This window comes from Gouania willdenowi, chromosome 8 (assembly GCF_900634775.1).
Source record: "Gouania willdenowi chromosome 8, fGouWil2.1, whole genome shotgun sequence".
NCBI lineage: Eukaryota > Metazoa > Chordata > Actinopteri > Blenniiformes > Gobiesocidae > Gouania > Gouania willdenowi.
In genome coordinates, this window is record NC_041051.1 from 458,396 (window position 1) to 479,901 (window position 21,506).

General features: G+C 40.1%; 1 protein-coding gene across 1 annotated transcript; it reads left to right on the plus strand.

Annotated features, from left to right (window-relative positions):
- The first annotated feature begins 12,970 nt into the window (after positions 1–12,970).
- On the plus strand, positions 12,971–18,061 carry LOC114468574 (uncharacterized). The gene is made up of 2 exons (XM_028455550.1): positions 12,971–13,284; positions 16,296–18,061. The coding sequence occupies exons 1-2, from the start codon at positions 13,018–13,020 to the stop codon at positions 17,142–17,144; spliced, it is 1,116 nt and encodes a 371-aa protein (XP_028311351.1). The 5' UTR covers positions 12,971–13,017; the 3' UTR covers positions 17,145–18,061.
- The last annotated feature ends 3,445 nt before the right edge of the window (positions 18,062–21,506 follow it).

A 21,506-nucleotide genomic window follows, 5' to 3' on the forward strand; every position in this document is an offset into this window, starting at 1 on the left:
CCGCCATCTGACACCAGCTTGGACTTTATAGGTATAGGTGTCAAATGACACCACTCTGGTCATGCTAGTGTTAAAGCACTGCTGATCAGCTGTCTCCAGTGTTCACAGACATTTTTAACTCCTCACTGGAGACATGCACCGTACCAGCCTGTTTTAAGGCCTCCACCATCGTTCCTGTCCCTAAAAAGCTGAGGATCACAGGACTTAATGACTACAGACCCATCGCTCTGACATCTGTGGTCATGAAGTCCTTTGAACGCCTCATGCTCTCCCACATCAAGGACATCACTGACCCCCACCTGGACCCCCTGCAGTTTGCCTATAGATTCAACAGGTCTGTAGACGATGCTGTAAACCTGGCTCTCCACTTCATCCTCCAGCACCTGGACTCCCCAGGCTCCTACGCCAGGATCCTGTTTGTGGACTTCAGCTCTGCTTTCAACACTATAATCCCAGCTCTCCTTCAGGACAAGCTTTCCCAGCTGAACGTGCCAGACTCCACCTGCAGGTGGATCACAGACTTCCTGTCTGACAGGAAGCAGCACGTGAAGCTGGGAAAAACCATCTCTGCTTCCTGGACCATCAGCACTGGATCTCCTCAGGGCTGTGTTCTTTCTCCTCTGATCTTCTCCCTGTACACCAACAGCTGCACCTCCTCTCACCAGTCGGTCAAACTCCTGAAGTTTGCAGACGACACGACCATCATCGTCTCATCTCTGATGGAGACGAGTCTGACTACAGGTGGGAGACAGACCGGCTGGTGTCCTGGTGCAGCCAGAACAACCTGGAGCTCAATGCTTTAAAGACAGTGGAGATGATAGCAGACTTCAGGAAGAACCCAGCCCCCCTCACCCCCCTCACCCTGGGAGACTCTACAGTGAGCTCTGTGGAGAACTTCTGCTTCCTGGGGACCATCATCACTCAGGACCTCAAGTGGGAGCTGAACATCAGCTCCATCATCAAAAAAGCTCAGCAGAGGATGTACTTCCTGTAGCAGCTGAAGAAGTTCAGTCTGCCAACAAAGATGATGGTGAACTTCTACAGCTCCATCATCCAGTCCATCCTCTGCTCCTCCATCACCATCTGGTACGCTGCAGCTACGGCCAAGGACAAGGCCAGACTGCAGCGTATCATCCACTCTGCAGAGAAGGTCATCGGCTGCAATCTGCCCTCCCTCCAGGACCTGAACCCCTCCAGGACTCTGAGGCGTGCTGGAAAGATTGTGGCTGACTCCTCCCACCCCGGTCATAAACTGTTTCAATCTCTCCCTTCTGGAAGGAGGTTTAGGTCCATCAGGACCAGAACCTCCAGACACAAAAACAGCTTCTTTCCCTCTGCCACCATCCACATGAACACACCCCCAGTCACCCACTGAACCCCCCCCACCACCTCCATGATGACATTATCTGCTGCACTGTGTATATATATATATATATATATATATATATATATATATATATATATATATATATATACATACATATATATATATATATATTTATTTATATTTATCCTATTTATCCTTTATTCTCTATCTATCCTTTATTTATCCCTCATCCTTTATTTTTATCATTATTATTATTATTATTATTATTATTATTATTATTATTGTTGCTGGGTTGTTCTTTGTTTTTTTATTGTTTGTTTTGTGCACCAACTACCAAAACAAATTCCTTGTACTGTCCTTAAAACTGTACATGGCCATTAAAAACATTTCTGATTCTGATTTAAATATAAGTCATAAAGTTTAAAACACCATTCATCAGATCAAAGTACACACATTAAGACCAGCTGACTCTAAAGACTTGATGATGTCATTCTTCCTTATATCATTATGTCTATTTTTCATATGAAATTGTTTTGATTGATTTGTTTAATAACAGTTTATTGTACGTCCAGAGAATATTCACTGTAAATGATTATTGAGAGATCTTCCATCATAGAGATAATAATCTACCAAATATAAAGAAATATCTCTGTAAACATGGATTTAATATAGTTTTACTCTTTTTAACTGTATTATCAAAGTTGCTTTTTAATCAAACAAGTATTTTACTTTAACAGGTTAATCCTACAGGGCTATTTTACAGTGGTCATGAATTATCATTAATTAACATTTATCAATATTTAGGTGAAGACCAGACCAGACCACAGAATGTACTGGTGGTAATATTCTGTCACACGCCACAAATGTTCAGTGTTCATGAGTAAAATATCATCTAATCACATGGTTTATCATTTCCATCAGTAATAAATAATAACAATAACCTAAATGACAGTAGAACAACCCGTGTGTACTCAGTAGAACACCTGTGTGTACTCGGTAGAACAACCTGTGTGTACTCGGTAGAACAACCCGTGTGTACTCGGTAGAACAACCCGTGTGTACTCAGTAGAACACAGAGAACAAACTACAACTGCTTTATTCATCACACACTTTATGTTAATGAGCTAAGGAGTGGGCAGGGACCGTCTACAAAGCCACACCCCCAAAGGAAGCGTCACCAATGAGACATATTGATAGAGAAATGTGAGTGTGAATGAAGTGGGTCACCAGTTAAACTAGTCTCCAGTGTGTGTGTAACAGCGGATGAATGTGGTGAGTGTTCTAACCTCTTCCTTCACAGAGCACACATCTGAAAACTCCTCCGTTTCTTCTTCTCCACTTTTCTCCATCTTTGGAGCAAACATTCCGTCCCACACATGGTCGGGATGACGAAGCATTTCTTCTTCTTCTAGTTTAACGGTAGTCATCATCCAGCTGTGTCCGTCCTCCATTTCACTGCCAGATACAACCGACGATTCCCTGCATAAAATATGTTGAATATCCACAGAAATGCTCCAAAAACCATCCGTTCATCATCCAAATAAAACATAAATATCATCTTTAACCAACGTTAAACTGTTTGTTCACTAAGTTAGTTATTTTATAATCTCACAATCAGCGGGAAAATACTCAACCTGGCAACCACTCAACTGTTGCGCTGACGTCACAATCAAGTTTATTGACAAACCAGTCATAATAAATGTGTTTAATGGTGATTTAAGAGTGAATAAAGTAGTTACAGTCTGAATGATTTGGTCTGTGGATGATTTCATGGATTAAAGAGGAAATTTGTTGATGATAAATTAATTTATGATTAAATTATGATGGTTTGTTCTCAGAAACAATAGATAAAATGTAATGAATAAATATTTAATGAGCAGTGAGAGTAAAGTCACTGTAGATTATATTAAAAAATGTTTATTTATTTATTTATTTTTAAAGGCAGACATTGAACCATGTGTTTGTTTGTCTTCCTTTGAAAATAAATCATTTTTAACTCAGCAGGTCACCAGTTAATCTGAACTGAAACAAAGTCATAGTTCTGGACAGTGAAGGCTGAAGTTTGGCTCCACAGATTGTTTGAAAAATATTCTTAGTGATTTGTGAACAAAAACAATGATGAAATATCTTCTCTGTGAGTAAATTCAGGTAAACGTGGTCACAAGTTAACATAGACATAGTACAGTTCCTCTGTGACCTCCAATAAAAACAATATGTAAAGATTAGAAGCATTTATTACAGCTGATCAATGGTCGAGTGGTTAATGCAGTGAATATAAAGATTTGATATTTTCTCATTGACTAAGGATGGATTCCCAGTGGAAGCATTTTGTTTATTTATTGATATGACACAGATCATATACGTGTTTATTGTTTCATCATATTATACAGACTGTAGATTTTGTAGAAACACAGGGATGAAGAACTTCCTGTTTACAACAGCCGTGGTGAGTCCACTTTGCACCGAGAAGTCTGCTTTTCTACATGTAACGCGTCCGCACACAGAGCTACAAACACAATCACATATTAACACTTTAAACAGTTGGACAACGTAAATAAAAGCTACCCGGCATCAACGCGGGCAGCTATGCATCCTGGTCCTTTTTGAACACATCTGCCATTGCTGTGGCAACAAGCCACGCTACCGGAAGTCGGTCGCCAGTTAAAATGGTCGCCACTTAAACTATAACACCGCCCTGAGGTTTATTCCATAAAGTAGGTTATGTTCTTCTCTGAGTATGTTACCATGGCAACATGGTTCATGAACTAAACCTGGTTTTATCAAAGAAACCCTGGGTTTCTACCTGGCTCCGCCCACCTGAACACTTTAATGAACCTTAACACTTTTCTCTGAAACACATTAGTGACATCACACACCACAGACGTGTTCACATCATTACTAATGTTGTGTTGATTTATGTTTTTTTTTTTTTTTGTTTTGTACAGACAGTAGTTTTATTTCTAACATTGTAGATGTAGATCATTAAGTGAAACACACTGAGAGGTTGATCTACATTTGTTCTGGTTTTTCACTGTCCCTACGTCAGCAGCAAAGGAGTGGGAGGATACACCACCTGGGGCCTGGAAATAAAGTCTGTTGTCTGCAGACAAAGAGGAGCAAGATGGCCATGCCAAAGTCACTCGATGAGCTGAAAGTAGAAAGGAGTACGGTTAAAAGACATTTCTCACGTCTTGCCAATAGAATTAGAAGGACCTGCATGGAGATGTCTGTGGAGGAGTTAGAAGAAAACTTCAAGAAGCTGACACTAGAGAGCTCCAGAGTCATGGAGGCAAATGACGAGGTGGAGGCCGCTTACATGGCAGAGGGCGATGCAGCTACTGCAGAAGAGTTAAGTGACCTTCGGAAAGCGGACATAATGAAGACTGAGAAGGAATATGGGCAGAAGACAAAGGAAGTTAAACTCTTAATCAGAGAGACAGTGTGGCCCTCATTTGGGGAAAAAGAACTGTCTCTGGCTCTACATGTTGCGGAGACTGATTACAGGAAAGTCTCCATTCAACCAGACACAACACTGGAGGCATATGAGTTTATGCTGACCTATCTAGAGAAATTGGTGCACAAGGTAAAAGAAATGCACCAAAAATGGAACTGCTGGGCTCCGCCTGCCGATCAGAGGGATTTTGATTGCCGGATTAGAGAGCTGGAGATACGCCTCCCAGAACTAGTGTCATGGAAGGCAACCCTCATCAAAGCAGCAGGTGTAAAATCAGACAGAGAACAAGAACCCACCTAAGTCCAACGCTTACCTGCAGTAGCAGCAATAAAGTTAAAGGCCACTGCCTTGCCAAAGTTTGCTGGCTACCAGCGTGATTTCTACAGATGGAAGAAAGAATGGGAGGCTCTACAGAAGCAAGGGGAGCCAACTGGCTCGAAAGAGGTGAAGAAATTTCAGCTACTTGATAGCCTTGATGACAAAGTAGCCAGAGATCTTCGCCTCTCACCATACAGCTCATCAGACGAAATCTTCAGAGTACTTGAAAACAGGTTTGGGAACCAAGCCGCCATTACTCTTGAGATTGTCGAGGAGTTTCAAGCAACTCCACCGGTCAGGAGCAACCATCCAAGGAGGATTCTCAAACTCATCCAAACAGTGGAAAAGGCCCTCTATGACTTGAATGAACTGGGAAATGTAGATGCTATAAAAAACCCACTAGTGACTAAATCCATTGAGGGCAAGCTGCCTGAAACCCTGAAAAAAGACTGGCTAACCTTTGCTGCTGACGTAGGGAACGCTGTTAATCACCAGAACCGCTTTGATAAGCTCATTTCATTCCTGAAGTCCCAAGAGTCCATATACAAACAACTCGATCAGCTGAGGGATGTCAGTGAGCCTGCCAAGGAGAAGAACAGATTCCTAAAATATGCCAGAACAAGGACAACCGAGTCCAGTGGTGAAATGGGATGCATCATTTGCGGTGACCTAAAGCACAGGAAGAAATTGTTTTTCTGCAGGAGATTTAGGACCAACCTCAGACCATCTGAGAGGAAGAGTGCAGTAAAACAGCTCAAAGCTTGTGAGAGATGCCTTGAAGTCCACAACGGTGACTACTGCAGAAATATGAAATACCTGTGCAGAAGTGACGAGTGCAAGGACCAGCACCACTTTCTTCTCTGCCCAATTTCCAAAGGTCAGCCCCAAAGAAAACTTTGACCCAGTCCAGAGAAAGCTGAGGGTAAAAGGTGCACTGAATTCCAAAAAGAGTTTCTCTCCAAACTTTCACCTGGACTTGCGCAAGAGTGTCGAAATGCCTTCTGCAATGTCATATCCAGGGCATGCAAGTCCACTACGGCGAGGAGAGGTCTTTTGGAAGAAAATGGTTTGATGGAGTATCCAGTGATCCTGATGCTTCTTGACATCACATCAAACGATGGAAAAAAAATTGGAACCCTAGACCTTGCATCAGACACGAACTACATAACACATGAGGCTGCAGGCAGATTAAACCTTAAAAGTGAAGATGTAATGCTGGTGGTTTATGGGGTTGGAGGGATGAAAGTGTCTGTCTCAACTAAACGCTACCTTCTCAAGATACGCGTCAGTACTCCGAGAGGTACTCTTAAGTCCCACCAACTGATCTGCTATGGGCTTGATAAAATCGCAGAAGTCCAGAGACATGTTAAAGCTTCCAAGTTGCAAAAGATCTTCCCAGATGTTTCCCTCAAAGACCTCAAAAGACCTAGGGAAATACAACTTCTAATCAGCCATAAAGAAGGCCAGCTGGTGCCGCAGAAAGTTCGTTCAGTTGGTGATTTAGTGCTCTGGGATGGCCCGCTTGGCAAAACAATCGGAGGTGCACACCCGGACCTCTTTGAAGAAGTCACCTTAGCAGCGCATATGTCAAAAACACACTTTGCTAGATCGATGAGAACTGCAGCAGTCAAGTACAGTGAACTCACTTGTAGAAATCCCCCCTCCTGTCCGCCCCTTGATGAGCGCCACACCCAATCCAATACAACCACAAGCAGCAAAGATTTTCTGAAGTGGTGGAAGTGGGAAAGCATAGGAGCTGCTTGTGTACCGCAATGTGGAGGGTGTCGCTGTGGGAATTGCCAACCCGGGGGAAAAGAAATGACCCTGGCTGAAGAAAAGGAGATGGAGATGGTGAAGAAAGGCTTGACGTATGTGATCGGAGACCACCATAGTCCTGAACCACACTGGCATGCCAAATATCCATGGACAGTTGATCCAGAGTCTCTACCCAACAACAAGAGAGCAGTTGAAGCCACATTTCTCAGAACACAACAACTGATAGGCTGGTTGTCTACAGAGATCCAGCAAATGGGCTCCTGATGTGTGGCGGCAGGATCCAAACCTTCAGAAAGGACCGCAAAGCTGTCCCCTTGCTCCCTTTCCGTGCCTGGATCTCCACCCTCCTGGCCCAAGAGGCACACAATGAGGGACATGATGGGGTAGCAGGAACTTTGCTACGAATGCAAAAGAAAGCATGGGTCATCAAAGGGAGAATAATTGCCCGAAAAGTTGTCAACAAGTGTGTTGTTTGCAGAAAGGCAAATGCAAGAACCTGCAGACAAGTGATGGGAGACTTGCCCGAAGAGAGGTTGGGACCAGCTGCACCCTTTCAATTCACATCTGTTGACCTGTTCGGGCCATACCAAGTAAAGGACGATATCAAGAGAAGAGTAAGCATGAAAGTTTGGGGCGTGATCTTCTGCTGTATGTCAAGCCGAGCCATCCATGTTGAACTAGCAAACACACTAACAACGGAAAGTTTTCTACTTGCGTACCAGAGGTTCACTTCTGTGCGAGGTCATCCCCAGAAAATCTGGTCGGATCCAGGCACAAATTTTATTGGAGCGAAACCGGTCCTGGAGGAGATGTACACCTACCTAAGCCAGCAGAACAAAGAGTCGCTTGAAGAATATGCTGCCAAGAGTGGGACCGACTGGATGTGGCGAATCCTTCCTGCCGATTCACCTCACCGAAATGGCGCTGCTGAGGATGCTGTCAAGGTCACCAAAAGAGCACTGCAAAGTCTTGGTAAAGGAGAAGGTCTTACTTTCAGCAAATTCCTGACAGCACTCAAACTAGCTGCCAACCTAGCAAATGAGAGGCCTATCGATGCCAGAGTACAGAGTCGTGAGGATCGCGTCCTGTACATCATGCCGAACACCCTGTTGCTTGGTCGAGCCACGCAGAGTGGAGACTTCAAAACATTCGACTATGCCACCTACCCATTCAAAAGGCTGCAGGAAGTGCAAAATCAAGTTAACTACTATTGGAAGTCCTGGAGTCAACTTGCAGGCCCAAACCTGTTTGTTCGCAGTAAATGGCATACCACTGAAAGAAACGTTGCCAGTGGAGATGTGGTTTGGCTTTGCGACCAGAATGCACTAAGAGGCCAGTTCAAGCTAGCAAGAGTCGTCAGCGTGAATGCGGATCCTAAAGGCATCGTCCGGGACGTCCACGTAAAGGTCTCTCCAAGTGTGTGTGCATCAAAGACTCTGAAACCTTTCGCCAAAGAACCTAGACCCACGGGAAAGGATTGCCAAAGTACGATACTTCATAGAGACGTCCGGCGGTTGGTGGTTCTTCTGCCGGTCGAGGAACAAGGTGGAGACTTTGGGAGCTCCAACAAGGGACTTTAATGAGCAGTTTTCCAGTTGCTGTTTAGTGCGGCCTTCCCGACAGTGCCTGCATGAAGACCGAGTGGGAGGTGTTCTGCTAAACTGCATGTGAGCTGCCTCTCACCCTCCTGCTAGGCAGGGGAGGGGCCAGGTAGAAGTCCTTCCCACCGGTGAGTGAGCACACCTGAGGGTGATAATGGCACAAACCAGTGACAGTAGCAGTGCTTAGCTCCAGTGGGAAAGTGTTCTGTCCCCTCACCTGGGACTGAACTTACTGTGAGGTGCAAAAGACTCTTTAAATGATTGGATGGGCAGCTGGTTAGCGCTGAGAGATAACTTCTGTTTATCGGACAATTCATTAGACTAAAGACGTAAACACTGCTAAAATGGAAAATTGAGTTGAATCCATTTATTGTTCATTTGTATAAAAGTGTTTGTTTAACAGGCAGTGAAAAAATGTTTGAGTTTGATACTTGTTTAGTTTAAGGGGTTATTAAATTTATGTCTGGTGCAAAGTTAACTGTGTTGGTAAAACTATATACATATAAGTATAAATAAGATAAGATTAAATGGTTAAAAATAGTTTATTAAATAAGTAGTTTACAATGATTTATATCCAGTAGAAATATTAAAGCTGTTGAAAAAGAGACATGAGTTATTATGTATTAAGTTAACTTTCTTTCAACAATCTGGGTTTACTAAATAGGTGGTAAAAAATAATAATGATTATAAAGAGATGATTTGTTTCTTTGTTAAATAAATAAAATAAACACTAAGTTTATGGTACAGGTTAAATATTTAAAAGTGTGGAAGTTAAAATGATGATTAAATATAATGGACTTATATTGAAGGTTGAAACCCTGTTTAGAAAGTGCTACTTGTTTAAAAATCGGATAACTGCATGAATTATGTGAAAAGAGTCAGAGTTGGAAAGCTAAAGTTTATTTCTTTGAATGAATGGTTGTCTGATTATAATTGTACTGTGTATTTTTCTTTCGAGGTTTTTCACCTAAGGCTGAAGCTAAGGCTGAAGTTAAAGCTGAGGCTGAAGTTAAAGCTGAGGCTAAACTGATGTGCAAACCTAAAGCCATTACTTCAAAATAAAAAAGAAAGAAGTAAACTAACGTCTGGTTCTTGAGTGAAATCCGGGGCAAACATCCAGTAAAGAGAGGTTCCATCAAGTCAGGAACAGCACAAAATTAAGGAGGACTTGACAACATTAAAACATCTACTGACGTCTGTAGTAAAGTTCACTGAATACAAACCTGTAGATAATATAAAGGAGGAGATGATCATTTAAATTAATACACTTTTAAAGCTTGATTCTTGTTTTATATTGTTATACAGTTAAATCTATAGATCACATGTCTATGTAGATATGATGTCACAGTGAATTGTGACGTTGGTTTTGGAAGTGATGGGTCACAGGTTCACTTCAGTGTTTTTTATGACATATTTTATGACGTATAGATGACTCTGGTGATAATATGACATTAAAAATCAATATAAATGATTAGATATGAAGTCACTGTCTTTATATCCAGTGTAACAGGAGGACTCTCTATGCAGACATCCTATGATGCTGACACGTCTCCTCAGACACATTTTATTATTATTATTCACCACTCGTCACGTCACTGAAGAGATAAAGTGATGAAGTGATCATAAAGTGTGACTAATTACACACTTTTAGGACTACTTATGAAAATTATCTTTTTATTCCACATCAAAGTTACATTTGTGATCTGTACATGATTTTGACAGAGGATTATTACTCATAAAGTACACAGTAAAAGTACTTATTATTATTCATGCAAGTATTCTATGAAGTACTAAGTTAATCAAAATATGAATCATGAACTACTTGTGAAAAAAAAGTGTTTTATTTAAAGTCAAAGTTTGGTGAAATCATCTTAAATGTTTCTCTACCAGCAGCTCATTGTGATGAACTGTAACAGTAAATATAAGAAAACAACGTGTGCTGATTGGACCAGGGTTGGTCTGACGTGCACGTGATGCAGTGACGTAGTGTGTCCCTGCAGACTCTATGAACTCAGGGGGTGTTGTTGACATCAGACTAGATACGTTGTATCCATTAAAATCATTCATTACACCTTGATTCACTGTTTATTATGAATCAAGTGATGAAATTGATCCAGGGTCATCTCAGAGTGAAAGTGGTCCTCTGCTGCCCTCTAGTGGTGCTGAAGGGTGTGCATGCTGTGACTGTTTACACTGTACTTTATTGATTAGGGTGTTAATGGTATGTTATTATTACAAAAAGGTTTATTGTGGGGCTGAAGTTATGTTTATCATTTTCCAGTTATGATTAAACCTGTTGATGAAAAACAGCTCATTTAGATATGACAAAATCACACTTTAATAACAAATCAATACCTCCACTTTTTTTAAAAACAAGTGAAGATATGGAGAAGCAGATCTGTTCATTGTTCTTCAGAAAACATTGAAGCCATTTTAGATTGAATACATGATTCATAATGTCTAAATCTATTGCTTTTATTCCACCATCTTCATATTTTTTGACCACGTTTCCTTTCTTAATGTAACGATGTTTGTTTTTCCAAAGTAAATTCAAATGATTTTTTGTTAATATCCTTAATAATCTTTTTGTATATCACTAAGGAACTGGCAGCATAGATAAGTCAACATATAACTTCCATTTTTGTGAGCAGTGTTCTACCAAAAACTGTCTCTTTGCAACATTTATTAAAAACGTTCTGACATTTGTCAACAATGTATCATTTTTTTCACTTATGTTTGGACATTTAGAGATGTAAGTTTAGAGATATTTGACAGGAATATTAAACCGTGATGAGTAAGAACAGTCCTGGATGCTCATTAGGTTTAAACGTAGATCCAAAGAATAGATCTATAGTTTGTCTCATCAGCTCAGCAAGCTGACTTATGATAAGCTGGTGTTCATTAATATCTATAACTTTGATATTAGAATGTTTTATCCATATTGCTAATAATTCTGTTGCTATAATAACTAATAATGGAGAAATGCTACAACCTCAAACCATGGGCTAGTGCCCTCTGTGAGGGAAACACAACTATTAATATATAATAATATTAAATTCAAAATGTCTTAGCGTAACAATCAAAGGCTTTACAGAAGTCTAAAAACAGAATAAAGTTATTATCATCAATTAAATGATTGTAATCAATAAGGTGAAGAACCAAGCAAATATTATTATTATGATAAACCTTCCTTTGAGTAAAACTATAACAATAACTTCTATAACTACTTGAACCTTTCTGCCAGTACACAGGTGAGCATCTATAATCTGTATTCAGGAGCGTAAAATGTTTAATATTAGTTTGTCTTTTCTTTGTTTGGATCATAGTTTATTAACGTTTCATTGTAGTCATTCATTCCTTTTGAATAATAATGCTTTTATTGTCTCAAATAATAACATTTAGTAGAAATTCACAGTTAACCCATCAGATCCTGGTCTGAAGCAATGTTTTTAATGATACAGTTACATTTTTCCATTTTGAGATCCTCCTCACAAATATTTCTAAAGTCTTTATTTATTACAGGAATCAGAGCCTTGATCTCACTGAACAATGACTCAGCATCTCTTTCACAATAAGAGGCTGTGTATAGAAACTCCAGATCTCCTTGACTCTGATCTTTGTTCTTTGTTTATTATAGGACTGTTGATATTATTTTTCTCTTTTCTAAAGCAGTGTTATTATTTATTATGTTCTACATGATATAACAGTGCTTTAATATGTTAGATACACTTTAACATGAGTCAGTTGTAAATCACTAAGTTAGACACAGGTATGATAGAATAAAGGGATCCATAAGGATTAAAAGCTTTTAAAAGTCTAACAATGTCAGAAATCATTACATGTATAGATATTATTTAACAGTTTAAAATAACTTTATTTAGCTTTCAGCAAACACAAATATATCATCAGAATATTTTAGTTAATATCTTATTAAATATGATTTATTTTCAAAGGAAGACAAACAAACATATGGTTCAATGTCTGCTTAAATAATGAACTTTCCTTTAAAAATAAATAAACATTTTTTAAATAAGGTAAAATGAACAGTAGATTTAATAATTATCTACAGTGACTTTACTCTCACTGCTCATTAAATATTTATTCATTACATTTTTATGTGTAGTTTCAGAAAACAATAATTTAATCATAAATTAATTTATAATCAACAAATTTCCTCTTAAATCCATGAAATCATCCACAGACCAAATCATTCAGACTGTAACTACTTTATTCACTCTTAAATCACCATTAAACACATTTATTATGACTGGTTTGTCAATAAAGTTTGTAAAAGTTGATTGTGACGTCAGCGCAACAGTTGAGTTGTTGCCAGGTTGAGTATTTTCCCGCTGATTGTGAGATTATAAAATAACTAACTTAGTGAACAAACAGTTTAACGTTGGTTAAAGATGATATTTATGTTTTATTTGGATGATGAACGGATGGTTTTTGGGGCGTTTCTGTGGATATTCAACATATTTCATGCAGGGAATCGTCGGTTGTATCTGGCAACCAGCTAGAGTCAGGAACAAAGCAGTGAAATGGAGGACGGACAGAGCTGGATGATGACTACCGTTAAACTAGAAGAAGAAGAGGAAAAGGAACAAATATTATGGAGGGAAGTGAAACTGAGTATGAGTGAGACGGACAGTGATGATGATGATGATGAAGGCTGCAGGAGGAAAGCTGTGCTGGAGGAGCTTCGTCATCCCGACCATGTGTGGGACGGAATGTTTGCTCCAAAGATGGAGAAAAGCGGAGAAGAAGAAACGGAGGAGTTTTCAGATGTGTGCTCTGTGAAGGAAGAGGTTAGAACACTCCGTGTGTTTCCATTCATTCACTCACTCACTCACCACATTCATCCGCTGTTACACACACACTGGAGACTAGTTTAACTGGTGACCCACTTCATTCACACTCACATTTCTCTATCAATATGTGACGATGTAAAGGTGGAACAACCTGTGTGTACTCAGTGGAACACAGAGAACAAACTACAGAAAAACACACTTTATGTTAATGAGCTAAGGAGTGGGCAGGGACCGTCTACAATCTACACTAGAGATGGAACCATTCACTCAACTACCGATACGATTCTGGGTTCACGATACGATTCTCTCAGGATTTATTTTCCAAAATGGGACTGTAGACAAATTATGACTGAAAAATATTCCTTTTTTAGAATATTGTACTATTTTCCTTTTATTTTTCATTGTCAAAAGAATCCCTTGATAAACTATTCAAAACAATGCAATTTAACTAAAGATAAATCTTGAATGAAATAAATAAAGGAATAAAACAAATGAAGAAGAAGCCTATTAATTTAAATTCTGGTTCTGTAGTAAACAATGCAAAACTACATAATATTAATAGTTCTTTTTCTTTTAAAAAGTGCAACTGAAAATGTATTTTGTGCCTTAACAATTGGACTTTAAAAAAAAAAAAAAAACAGTCATTGTACTGTATTTACATCAGATATTTGTTTGAACCAGCAGAGGGCGCTGGTAACCCAGTGGTTGGTTGCCATGCAGATATTATTGCAGTGAAGAAGAGATGCTATGCTAGCAGACAGAGCTAATAGAAAAATCTGACTTTTATAGATATTCACGTAATATTACAGATATTTTTTCAGGGCTAAAGAATCATTTATGAACATGTTTAAGAGTAGAAGGCGATTCCGCCCGCCACCTACGCTTCTGGACAAGAGAAGGATAAATATATAGCGCCCTCTGCTGTTTAAAAAAAGTTTTGCGATTCAATTTTCAGGGTATCGATATGAACCGTGATACCTATGAATCGATTTTTAACTGCCTTACGATTAATCGTTACATCCCGAGTCTACAGAGTCACACCCCCAAAGGAAGCGTCAACACTTAGCAAAGCGCTGCCATTTTAAGAGGGGTAAATATTTGCCTGACAACCGCTATTTACCGCTGATATCACGGTGGAGATTTTGCAGTCATGCTGATTTTTATCGTATAATGACCAAATCCTGCGTAGTATTTAACTGTCATAACCACGCCTGGCTGAAGGTAAAGATAAACTTTTACAGAATAACGACAGAAAAAGAGCAGAAACAGAAATGATGGATCCAATCACTGAGGTGAACAAACGTAGATAGAACTACATGGAGCTTAACATCAAAGTGGTCGATTGTTTACAGTAGACATTACGTTAACGGTAGGTTGTGTATTTAGGGGATCTAATTTCTGCCTGACTGATTTTATGACATTATCAATTATTCTACATTTAAATTGAAATTTATTCAGTAATGACTGAAATGTTTATGGCTAGTATGTCTAACTTGAAGACAAGCAACGTGAAATTAACAGTAAATATGCAATGTGTTGACTAGTATATGAACTGTAAGTATATTAAATAAACAAATGTGCTTCATATACACATTTGTTTTAATTAGGCTGTATTATTATTATTATTATTATTATTATTATTATTATTATTATTATATTATTAGCGGCGCTAGCTTAGCATAGCCACATTGCACAACAAGCCAATTATTTTTTTTAATTTTATTTATTTATTCAGTTTATTTCAGACATGGTTACATTCACAGAAGTTTTGTTATTCTATTTTTTTTGTTTTTTTTTTACATGCTGAAAAAGGAGACGAGAGAAGCAGATCCCTATGTCATGATGACATTAGGGATGGGCGATATTGACAAAACAAAATTATCCTGATAAATTCTGGTATTTGTCACGATAATGATAAAAATCACGATAAATAAAAACTATAAATAAATAACAACTTAAAGTATACCAGGGTCTTTACAAACACAAATAAATGTTAATACATCAACATTAGACACATTAAAAAAGTCTACAATATCTGCTGACTCATAGTTCATGAGCTGATATTTTATAGAATATATTTATGCATATGGATCACTTTATTAGTGTTATTGTATGTAATTCATTTATTTCATCACTTAAAATAAAATTATTTTCTAAAAAAAAACACATGAAAAGCAAAAATAACTCCATTAATGTTTTTACTGCTGATGAATCATGTTTCATTTATCTGATGAGTTACATAAAGTTATGATTAATAAATAAATATGATTTCCTATAATTAAACCAGATCAATCTGATGATGTAATCATTCAGTATATTTATGTGTAATAATATCAATAGTTACATTAGTCTAATGGGACCAGCTTTGTCTGTGAACATGTGAAATATCATTAAAAATAGTGAATAGTGACATTAATATTTATTTCACACAACATGTGACATGTTTAGTTTTTATTCTTCCATAAAGTGTTAAATCTGACATAAACTAATCTATGGTTCTCTGTGGTTTTATGACAGTTAGACGTGTTCTTTTTATTTGGTCTATTATTCCTTATATGGAGAGGTTAGCATTAGCTCTGTGTGTTAGCTTAGCATAGTTAGCTTTAGTAGAGTTTCCAGTTCATAATGGTTGCTACAGGTTCATCTCTGTCCCTGTGTTTGTAGAACTTTAGGTGGATCTGATGGAGGAACTAGGATTGGTTCACTTTGTTGATGTTTATGTGGTTTTAACCCAGTAGTGGTTCATGATGTATCACAGCACAGTAGCTTTAGGTAGTCATGACAACCACCTCACACACACACACAGACGGTGGTGTGTGAGGTGGTGGTGGTGGTGGTTCACCTCAGAGCTTCTGTAAACAACGTTCTGCTCCAGAGAATAATAAGTTGACAACAAACAGGAACAGTTTTGGTTCCTGGAACATGTTTTTATGGACGTTCTTGGTTAAACGGAGGAACAAATGGTTCTCAGTCATTTCAGACATATGAATTTATCATTTATCAAACAGGCCAAGGTCTCCTACAAGAATAAAATAGAGGGATACCTGACAGACAACAACCCGCCCCAGATGTGGAGGGGCATCCAGGCCCTAACCAACTATAAAGGAAACCCCCCTCCCACATCCTCCAGCCGCAGCAGCACACTGACAGAGGAGCTGAACAGCTTCTTTGCCCGGTTCGAGACCACCACCACACACCTGCAGTCACTGCCCCCTCCTGGTTCCAGCACCCCACCTCTCTCTCTCCAGGAGCATGAGGTGAGGAAAAACTTAAGAGCAGTGAACCCCAGAAAAGCTGCTGGTCCTGACGGCATCCCAGGGGCTGTGATTAAAGCATGTGCAGACCAACTGACAGGGATCCTCACCACACTCTTCAACCTCTCCCTGACACATGCCACCGTCCCCACATGTCTGAAGGCCTCCACCATCGTCCCCATCCCCAAAAAACCTGCCATAGACAGCCTAAACGATTACAGACCGATCGCTCTGACGTCTGTAATCATGAAGTGCATGGAGCGGTCAGTTTCTCAGCACATCAGAGACTGCCTCCCTCCCACCTTCGATCCACACCAGTTTGCCTACAGGGCAAACCGATCCACAGAGGACGCCATCGCCATCACACTTCACACAGCGCTGAGTCATCTGGAGAACAAGAAGAGCTATGTGAGGATGCTTTTCGTGGACTACAGCTCAGCGTTCAACACAATCATTCCGGACATCCTAATCACCAAACTGTTGAAATTACAGATACCTCTCCCCACCTGCAACTGGATTAAAAACTTTCTGACGAGCCGCCCACAGTCTGTCAGACTCGGCCCCCACCACTCCTCCACCATCACACTCAGCACTGGTTCTTGAGCCCTCTACTGTACGCCCTGTACACCTATGACTGCTCTTCAACTCACCCAACCAACCGCATTATTAAATATGCGGACGACACCACTGTGGTGGGACTCATCCGAGGCGAGGATGAGACAGCGTACAGGGCCGAGGTAGAGGAACCATCACACTGGTGCTCTGCAAACAACCTGACCCTGAATATCCAGAAAACAAAAGAACTGATCATGGACTTCAGGAAGATCAGACAGGACCACACCCCCCTCCTCATAAATGGAGAACAGGTGGAGACTGTCACCACCTTCAGGTTTCTGGGCACCCACATCTCTGCTGACCACTCCTGGACTGAGAACATTAGGGCCCTAGTCAAGAAGGCTCAGCAGCGGCTACACTTCCTGCGTGTCCTCAGGAAGAACCATCTGGACACGAAGCTGCTGTTGGCCTTTTATCACTCCTCTGTGGAGAGTGTGCTGACATACTGTCTGGGTGTGTGGTACGCAGGCTCAACAGTCAAGGACAGGAAGGCGGTGCAGAGGGTCATAAACACTGCCCAAAAAATCATCGGCTGCCCTCTGCCCAGCCTAGAAAACATCGCCACATCCTGCTGCCTCAGGAGAACCAAGGCCATCACAGGAGACCCCTCACACCCTGCTCACCCCCTGTTCGACCTGCTGCCCTCTGGAAGACGCTACAGGTCAACAAAATCCCACACATGCAGACTGACAAACAGCTTCTTCCCCTGGGCCATACGGACTGCAAACACCCATGGATACACACACACACACTCTTTCAGGAACAATCTCCCATAAACCCCCCCCCCACACACACACACACACGCTTTAGCACTAAACACTACAGCACTTTAAACTGTAACTTATTCTGTAAAGTACTCACCGATGTCTCGTTTTAAAATTTTTATGCCGTACGTTCGTTTTTTTTATCATCTTTGTACATATTCAATGCCTTGTTGTTGTTTTTTTTCCCTCCTGTCTTTTAATTCTATGCTCTGTGGTGTACTGTAGCTCTATGTGAGCATCTCTCAAAATTCACCGTACCACCAAGTACCGTGACAATAAAAGACTATTCTATTCTATTCTATTCTTTATATCGTGGGATGACATATTGTTACTGGTGAGAATGTTTTTGATGATAAATCATAAATAATAAAATATCACACATTCCTAGATGACACAGGCCTATATAGACACAAAAACACATACATGAGTCGACCTTAAAGAAAATATATACATCCAAGCTTTTGTAAGTCCTCATCTTCTCCATTGTGTAGACATCTGAGGTGTGTTCCATAAAGGAGGTTTAACAAACTCTGAGTCTATCCATAAACTCTAGGTCAACATACCCTCCATGGTAAACTCTGTGTATCTGATTCCATTACAGCTGGTATGAAGTGGGTTAATAAACCCTGAGTATGTAAACCTTGGGTTACTGACGTGCACGCGCGACAAAAAGCCATCATCAATGGATCAAAGATGACTCGAGTTGCCATGACAACCACCTGGAAAATAGTGATTTATTCACCGTAATGGGTGAAATAAGCCTGTGTTTGATGAATATGATCCTGTTCTAAAGGTGTGTTCAGTCTTCAGTGATTATAGTGATTAAATCACCTGTAATTAATAACACTTTATGATCACTTCATCACTTTATTGTTTCAGTGACGTGACGAGTGGTGAATAATAATAATAAAATGTGTCTGAGGAGACGTGTCAGCATCATAGGATGTCTGCATAGAGAGTCCTCCTGTTACACTGGATATAAACACAGTGACTGATGCTTCATATCTAATCATTTATATTGATTTTAACGTAAAATTATCACCAGAGACATCTATACGTCCTAAAATGTGTCATAAAAAAACACTGAAGTGGGACGTGAACCTGTGACCCATCACGTCCAAGAGCAGCATCACACTTCACTGTGACATCATAACTTCATAGATGTATGATCTACAGATTTAACTGTATAATAATATAAAACAATAATCAAGCCTTAAAAGTGTATTAATTTAAATGATCATCTCCTCCTTTATATTATCTACAGGTTTGTATTCAGTGAACTTTACTACAGACGTCAGTAGATGTTTTAATGTAGATCAACCTCTCAGTGTGTTTCACTTAATGATCTACATCTACAATGTTAGAAAGAAAATTACTGTTTGATTAAAAATAACATAAATCAACACAACATTAGTAATGATGTGAACACGTCTGTGGTGTGTGATGTCACTAATGTGTTTCAGAGAAAAGTGTTAAGGTTCATTAAAGTGTTCAGGTGGGCGGAGCCAGGTAGAAACCCAGGGTTTCTTTGATAAAACCTGTCAGTGACCAGGTTGAGTTAACGGACAATGTTGCCATGGTAACATACTCAGAGAAGAACATACCTCACGTTCAGGAATGAGATACTCAGAGTTTGAACATAACACGCTTTATGGAATAAACCTCTGGGCTGTTAATGAGCTACTCATAAAGCAGGACATCTGGCCATGTCTCGTCGTTTTGTCATGAATCTTGAGGTGTTTGGTATGGACATGATTCTAAACCAACCAGATGTAACTCTCCTTCATATCAGTGCTTGGCCTTTGGCTCTAATCTGACTCTAATCTGACTCTAATCTGACTCTAATCTGACTCTAATCTGCTGAAATATTCGTACAACATTGAGTAAAACCTTCATGTTGTTCGTGGTAAATAGTGTAAATAGCGGTTGTCAGGCAAATGTAAACCCCTCTTAAAATGGCGGAAGGTGTTGCTAAGGCAAATGTTCCGGATGATGATGTCACTGCGAAAAGTTGTATAACTTCTTCTTAAATAACTGTAATAACCTTTAAACAACTGACAGTCTTTGTTGGGTCTGCCCTTTTTAATATATATATATATATATATATATATATATATATATATTAAACGTGACTTTCTACATTTAGATAAACATTCATTAATTACCTTTAATACTGTCAGCACCTATGGTCATGAACTTTGGGTCATGACCGAAAGAACAAGATCACGGGTACAAGCGGCCGAAATGAGTTTCCTCCGTAGGGTGGCTGGGCTCTCCCTTAGAGATAGGGTGAGAAGCTCAGTCATTCGGGAGGGGCTCAAAGTAGAGTCGCTGCTCCTCCGCATCGAGAAGAGCCAGATGAGGTGGCTCGGGCACCTAATTAGGATGCCCCCTGAACGCCTCCCTAGTGCGGCGTTCAGGGCACGTCCCTCCGGAAGGAGGCCCCGGGGAAGACCCAGGACACGCTGGAGAGACTATGTCTCTCGGCTGGCCTGGGAACGTCTCGGGGTCCCCCCGGACGAGCTGGAGGAAGTGGCCGGGGAGAGGGAAGTCTGGGCCTCCCTACTGAGGATGCTGCCCCCGCGACCCGGAAACGGCTAAGCGGGAGAAGATGGATGGATGGATGGACTGTCATGAAATGTATTTGATTATGACAGTGCATGTTAAAGAACAAACATGGAATGTATATTAATGTAAACACGCCAGACAGTAGCCAAAGGCTAATTTCTATACGTAGCAGTAACGTCTTCATAAATCACTAGAACTCTGAAAACCACAGGCAATCGTTAATATTTTCACCTCTAAGTACAACAGAAGAGATAGTCATAAAAAGTACTGTTTATTCATTTTTAATGATTAAAACAAAAGATGGCATTGCATTAAATAACAACTTAGTGAAAACATCTTCTCGTATCCTGTAAACAACTGACAGTCTGTAGTAGGTCTCCATCTACTGCACCAAACATCCATCCATCTATATTCAAACCCGCTAATTCCCATTTATCAGGGTCACGGGGGTCTGCCGGTGCCGGCTCTCATTGGGCGCTGGGCGGGGGTACACCCTGGACAGGGCACCAGTCCATCACAGGGCGACACAGACAGACAACCACTCACTCTCATTCACTCCTATGGGCCATTTAGAGACTCCATCAACCTTACAGTCATGTTTTTGGATTGTGGGAGGAAGCCGGAGTACCCGGAGGAAACCCACGCAGCACGGGGAGAACATGCAAACTCCACACAGAAAGGACCAGGTGTCCACCCCAGGGCTAGAACCCAGGATACACCAAACATATTTAAACCAAAAACCTTCTTCAGTGTCATTTTTGACATTACTATTTATCATGAACTTATTCACATATCATTGTACTACAGTGAAAACAGCAGACCATCATTATTAAGTCCCTCTGTAACTGCTACAGATGAGATGGTGAGAAAATACAGTTTTCTATCATTTTTATTTGTAAATAATCATTAAAAAGAGAATAATAGAGCAATGACTTCTTTAACAGTTACTGTAATAGCCTGAAAACAACTGACAGTCTTTATTATGTCTCCCTCTATTCACTACAGCAAAGATATTAAT